This window comes from Equus caballus, chromosome 5, assembly GCF_041296265.1.
Source record: "Equus caballus isolate H_3958 breed thoroughbred chromosome 5, TB-T2T, whole genome shotgun sequence".
NCBI classification, from domain to species: Eukaryota; Metazoa; Chordata; class Mammalia; order Perissodactyla; family Equidae; genus Equus; species Equus caballus.
The window spans coordinates 37657818-37665187 of record NC_091688.1 but is presented as its reverse complement, the minus strand read 5'-3'; the positions used below and the strand labels follow the sequence as shown (position 1 = coordinate 37665187).

Below are 7370 nucleotides of genomic sequence, written 5' to 3'. Positions count from 1 at the left end.
AGAAAGAAATAGGATTCTAAGTGTCAGATCTATGTTGTCTCTGGGCAGCAGTAAAGATGGCCCACAGCCAGATCCTCAGTGTATTTTTGGGTAGAGGGCAGCTTGTGAAAGACAACAAGGAGGAAAACCTAATAACAATATACCAGTGGATATTGGTATAAGTTAAATTCTCATAATAGGAAGTAACTGATGCATGGAAACAGATTACAAAAAAGAAAATAAAATTCATTGTAGAAATTTATTCATTCATTGTAATGATTGTAGAGAATTTTGCTATAAACAAAATATTCAAAAATTTTATTAAATATATATTTTCTGAATAACTACTCTGTGACACACTATTCTGGACATTGAGGGGATGTTAAGATGAATGAGTTACAGTTCTTGTCCATATAGAGTTTTAATGCATTTATGGAGTATGAAACCATCAGGAAACAATATCTTGTATATTAAAACACCAAATGATTTATATCCATATATCCTAACTATCCATTATCCCTTTTGCTTTGTCTTTTCAATTTAGCCTTTTCAACTTGATTCTTTCCTAAATTTTAAGTACATTTTACTAAGCTGTAATATACTATACAAAAGTACACAAATCATTGTGTATACTGAATTCACAAAATGATACACCCATGTATCCATGACCAGATTTAGAAGTAGAACGCTGCCCATCTCCTTGCCTGAGGAGCCTTTATTCTAACTTCTATCACTATGCCAGTTTTTAAAATTTATGAATGTATGTTTGGTTTTGGCTTCTTTCACTCAAATTACGTTTGTGAGATTTACCCATGATATTAATTGTAGTGGTAAATTTTCACTGCTCTATAATATTATAATACATGAATGCACTTCAATTTATTTGTTTGCTGTACTATTGATGGATATTTAGGTTATTTCCAGGTTTGGGCTAAAATGAAAACTACTGTTAATAACATACTTGTATATGCCTTTTAATGACATATGACTCTTTTTGTCTGGTCTACACTACCAGTGGAATTGCTGGGTTATGCCTTACTGTTGTAGACTGAATTTTTAGCCACAGCTCTTTATCCCTTTCTATATCCTCTGTTATGTAACTTTGCAGCTACTCCCATTAGAGGCAGAGTATGATTCCTCACTCTTAAACTTTGAGCTTGGTATTGTGCTTTGCATTAGTCAATGAAATGTGGGCAGAAGTGATAATTCACCAGTTCCAAGACTTGGTCAAAAGAAGCATTGTAGGTTTTATGCTATCACCATGAGACAAGCTCTCTGCAAGTAGCTTCTGTTCTTTTAACCTGGGCTCTAAACTTATTAATGCTGACTCAGATCTGATTCCAACCTACCTAAGTAGGTCAGACCCAAAAGACATGCAGTGTGAAGCAGTCATGATGCTGAGCTCAGCTCCGATCAGCCAACCCTAAGTCAACCTGCAGACACACAGTAAGAAACATTTTTTTTTTTTTATTGCGGTACAAACACATAACTTAAAATTTACCATCTTAACCACTTTTAAGTGTAAAGTTCAGTAGCATTAAGTATATTCACATTGTTGTGAAACAAATCTCCAGAACTTTTTCATTTGAGAAATCTGAAACTCTATAACCATTAAATCTTTTCCTAAGTGAAATAAGTCAGTCACAAAAAGACAAGCAAGAATTTTACCTCACTGTGCTTGGAGGTAATTTGTTGCACAGCAAATATTAAATGAAAGTCTGCTGTATTCCACTATGCTAGACTCTGTCAAATCTCTCTGCAAAGAAGTTGTACTGACGTATACTCCCACCAGTATTGTTCTGGAGTTCCAGTTGCTCCACATTTGCAACAAGGGGTGAGAGTCAAATATGCTCTCCTTTCCTCAGTTGTTCTCCTTCCACATCCTCTAGATTCTTCCTTCTGGGCTGTTAGGAAGATAAACTTCAGCCTGAAATTATATTGTAACTCATTTTCACTTGAGATATTCTAGTATATGTATGTAACTGTCCTTGGAGTTTTGTGATACTAATGAGATTGAGCACTTTTTCATAAGTTAACCAGCCATTTGGATTTCCTCTTTTTTGAAACTCTTGTTCAATATTTTGCTCACTAAAAAATGGAGGATATGGGGACAGGCCCAGTAGTGTAGTGGTTATGCTCCTGTGCTCTGCTTTGGAGACTTGGGCTTGCAGGTTTGGATCCCTGGCGGCAGACCTAGCACCAATTGTCAAGCCACACTGTGGTGGCATCCCACATAAAATAAAAGAAGATTGGCACAGATGTTAGTTCAGTGACAAACTTCCTCAAGCAAAAAGAGGTAGATTGACAGCAGATGTTAGATCAGGGCCAATCTTCCTCACACACACACACAAAAAGGATGATGTCTCTTTTTTTTATTAATTCATAGAAATATTGTTAACATACTGGACATCAGTCCATTGTTGGTTATGTGCACTTCAAATATCTTATCTGACTCTGACAATTTCATTTTCACTCCATTAATGTGTCTTTTGATGAACAAAGGTGTTAATTTTAGTAAAGTATAATTTATCAATCTTCTCCTTTCTGAGTAATGCTTTTGTGTGCTTTTTAAGCCGCTTTTGCCACCACAAGATCATAGATTTATTTCCAAATATTCTAGAAAGTTTATCGCTTGACTTTTACATTTAGTTCTAATATCCATCTGAAATTGATTTTGTGTTTGATATGAGATACAAATAAAGATTCTTTTTTTTCTGTCTTATGAATACCCGTTTGATCCTGTGTTATTTTTTAAAAAATCATCTGTCATTGCAAATATGGGAGGATGTACTTGAATTTCAGTGCCGCTTTTGTCATAACTAGATGACTATACATGTACTGGCTTATTTCTGAATTATCTTTTCTGTTCCCTTGTTCAAGGCATGTATTCTTGTACCAAATTGTACTATCTTTTTTTCTACAACTTTATTATAGTTTTGGTAATTGGAAATGTAAGTCCTCTAGACTTGTACTTCTTTAAGATTACTCTGGTTTTTCCTGTTCTTTTGTATTTACATAGTCCATTTTCCTAGATATAGGGATTTTCTTTTCTGCTGACTAACAGAAATATAATTTATTTTTGTGTTAAAAGTAATCACTGTTGGCATAAAGTAAATTAGACTAAGCCTGCTGTCACTCCTTTATTACTCTTTTTCTGATTTTTCTCTGTTCTTCTAATCCTAGCATTTCTTCCTCCTTTATTCTTATGTCCTGCATTCTAATCTCCTCTTTTGTCCCTCAAGATTACATATATTGACAATAACACTGTCTTAAAATTTATCCAATGCATGTTATGTTTCAATGCAATGTGCTAGAAATACTGTAAGGCATTTCCTCATTTAGTAATAAAACAGCCCTATTTTAATCGCTCTCAACTTATAGAGTTTAAGTTATTGGTATATGCTCACGCAGCAAGTATGGAGGAAATTTACTTTAAATCTAAGTTACGTGACCACTCCTTCAAGGAAGAGCTCCTGAATCACATGACACTCCAGCAAAAGGCTGAGGGATGAGAATTTAGGAAATTAATATTATATAGTATTTAGTTGTTTTAATGGATAAAAAATGTTTGACTGGATACAGAAGATGTGGTATATAAATACAATGGAATACTACTCAGCCATTCAAAACATGAATTCTTGCCCTTTGCAACAACATGGTTGGAACTTGAGGGCATTATTTTAAGTGAAACAAGTCTGACAGAGAAAAAACCAAATACAATATGATTTCACTTATATGTGGAAGATAAAAACAACAACAAACAAACACCTAGACTCAGAAAACAAATTGGTGGCTACCAGAGGGGAAGGGAGGAGTGGGCAGGGTGAAAGAGCTAAAAAGGCACATGAGTATGGTGACAGATGGCAGCTAGACTTTTGGTGGTGAACATGATGTAATCTACACAAAAATGGAAATATAATGAAGTATACCTGAAATTTATATAATATTATAAACCAATGTTACCTCAATAAAATTGTTTTTAAAAAGTGACAAAATATTTAGTTGTTTTATTGGAACACACTTTTAACAACACCCACAGTAAACTCAGACAAATATATATGATACCCCTACACAGGTGACTGAAATTTGGTCATTTCCCACAGCGAGGCATGAAAGAAAGAGAGGACTGTACTTTACTCTTTGCCTAAAATACCTACCTTAATGCTTTGCACATAGTGGTAGATGCATAAACAGAACTCTTGAATGGTCAACTTACTTTCACAGTGTATCTGGCATTAAGTACAATCCTAGTTTATGGAATGAAGAAAGGAAAATGAAAGGGAATTGAAAGATAACTAATATTTTGTAATACCAGACAAGCATGGAATTACTTTATGACTATTAGTTTATTTAGTTCTTACAGTGCTCCACTGAGGACATATTGAGGGTCTCATGTTACATAGCGAGTAACCGATATAACAGAGGTAAAGCCTGGTTCATGGAATTTGGCTGGAAAATGATCCAAATCAAGATACAAACCCAGGTCTTTGTGACTCCAAAGTCTGTGTTTTCCACTTTGCCATCAGCCACTTAAAACTTTAATTCCCTCCTCGTCTCTATGTAAGTGAATTTTCATTGCTCTTGTCTATAAATAATTTATTATAAATATTTTCTTTTAAACCTCAGAAAACATGTAGAGGCATTCGGAGAATCGAACGACTTTCTCTACTGTTTTATTCAATGCGGGAAGGATATCAATGGTCTGGGGGTTCTCAGAAAGATAATGCATCATTTGTGGGGTTGATCTAATAAAACTGACATTTTCAATGCACAAAAATAGCATGACTTGAGTCCTTGAAAGTTTTCACCTTCACATAACTTTCTGTAGATGCAATGGTATAACCTTTACAGTGAATATAGGCTAAACAGGAAGAAAGACTTTACAATAAAAAGAATGAATGTAACTTGAAGTCCTCATTTCTCTTTTTGACCAAAAAAAGGATAGGTCCATTTATCAAATTGAAATTCTGTCCAGGACAGTAAATTACCTGACATACCAATTCGCTCATACAGTTTTGGGAAATGAATATCTACTGAGAACCTTTCTCAGAGCCACCTTCACTTCTTTATTTCTCGGTGTGTAGACAAGGGGGTTGAGTAGTGGGGTGATCACAGTATAGGTGACTGCCACAAGCCGGTCCTTATCTGAGGAGTACAGGGATGTGGGCCTCAAGTAGATAAAGGAAGCACAGCCATAGTGGATAATGACCACGGTGAGGTGGGAGGCACAGGTGGAGAAGGCCCTCCACCGTCCCTCCACTGAGGAGATCTTGAGGATGGTGAAAACAATGAAGATGTAGGAGATGAAGATCAACACTAAGGGAACCAGCAAAACCAGAATGCTGAGGAGGAAGATGACCATTTCTTTCAGGTTACTGTCTGTGCAGCCCAGTTTTATGACAGGGAAAATGTCACAGAAAAAGTGGTTGATCTGATTGGAGGCACAGAAGGGTGCAGTAAACACCAGGACGTTGACAGCCACAGAGATCAGGAAACCACAGAAGCCGGAGGCTAGAACCAACTGCATGCAGGTGGCTCTGTTGACAATGAGTGTGTAGTTGAGAGGGTTGCAGATGGCAACATAGCGGTCATAGCCCATTACAGCAATTAGAAAACAGTTGGTACAAGCCAAGCCCACAAAGCAATAGAGCTGGGCAGCACATCCAGAGAAAGAAATAGTTGGGCTTGTGGAAAGCAGGTTGGTCAGCATTTTTGGTACAATGGCCAAGGTGTAGCAGGTTTCAGAGCAGGAGAGGACAAACAGGAAGAAGTACATAGGGGTGTGTAAAGCCCGGGCCAGACGAATGACAGTCATGATGGTAGCATTGGCCATCAGAGTGGTCAAGTAGACCAGTAAGAGGATAAAGAAGAGAAGGATCTGCAGATCCCCCAGGTTTGAGAAGCCTATGAGGATAAACTCCGTGATCATGCTCTGGTTCTGTCTCCTCATTTGTCAGTGAGAATCACGTTCAGATATCCTGAAAGTGAGAACAGGAAGAATTTGACAAAAGTAAAATGCCCTCAAAGAAACCATATTTGTGTTTCTGTACAAAGCTGATAATACCTATCTGTAAAAAGGAGTAACAAACAAATTAAGTACTCTGATCAGGGGTTGAAGTAAAAGCAGGAGGCATGAGGAGTAGTGACATAAATAACATCCCTATTCAAATATATCTGAAGAAACTTACTTGTGTAAGTTGTTTCCATTCTTTGTGTTCTCATGTGTATAGAAGCTTCATACTTAGTGTTAAATCAAACAGTGATTTAGAGCTCATTTAATCCCATCATTTTATGGAAGAAGAAACTGAAGCTCAAAAGCATTAAACCATTTGCTTAACCCAAATGAGAGCAACAGTCCTTAGAAATCACTTATCTTCGAAGCCATCTTATGAAAATCTGATCAGAAAAAATAAAAGCAAATGAAAAGTGATCTATCCAGTCCTTCATATACTTGACTCAAATACTGCTTGCTTAGATGTAATGAAGTATTTTCATTTAATTAAAAGTGTTGAGATTTATTTACCCATGATCAATTGTGAAGTCTTTGAGATGGTCTTAGAATGATCCCATATTGGGATTTCCTTTGTCATGCATGCATGGGAATTTGGAGATAAGAACCTAATTACAGCTGAAATTACACTCAGAGAATGATGAAGTGTGGGCTAACACCTCCACTTTTTTGGCCTCTACCTCATTCTCCATTGCCTCCATAACGTTTTCAGAACAACTCTCACCATTATTAGTAGCAAGATCTATGGTTTGATTTGGAGATCACATAATGTTAAAACCTTCATAGCAGCTTTAGACAATCAGATAATCTTTATATTAGAGCAAAGCTCAAGAATCTTCTTAATCTGCACTCAATTCTGCGAACCTATTTGTGTAAATTTTGGAAGTATTATCCAACCACCATAGTCAAGGTCCAGTTATAAGAAGGCTTCATAAAGGAGGCTGCTCTCTGGCTAGAAGGCTTAATTGGCAAGAACCTACGTATTCTGAGATGAACTAAGCCTCCTTAAAGCATCCACTCATTGTTCTTGATCTGTCCTCTGCAGACACTCAAAAGACATTTCTTTCTTTTTTTTTATATATAAACAAAAGCTCCTTAGTTATTAGAATAAAATGATCAAACCCTTTTATGGATCTTATTTTCCTTCTGACTAGCATTCTTAGTTCTTTCAATAATTTCTCATGACATTATTTCTAGAATTCTCTGTCTTAATCACCATCTTAGGTGTTTTAGTCCTGAGCATTGGATCATATCTCTGGCCCTCAGCTGTAAGACAAGCTGACTGGTCTACATATCAAACATAGTTAAGTTTTGTCTCTCTGTGTCTACACATAATATGACATTTCCTTACCTACTGTTCTTTGTCCCTCACAATTAATAT

General features: G+C 36.3%; 1 protein-coding gene across 1 annotated transcript; it reads right to left on the bottom strand.

Moving 5' to 3' along the window:
- Positions 1–4984: 4984 nt before the first annotated feature.
- Positions 4985–5929, bottom strand: OR10T1 (olfactory receptor family 10 subfamily T member 1). Its single transcript, NM_001390949.1, is given in 1 exon segment — positions 4985–5929. A coding segment is annotated over 1 exon segment (945 nt).
- Positions 5930–7370: the final 1441 nt, after the last annotated feature.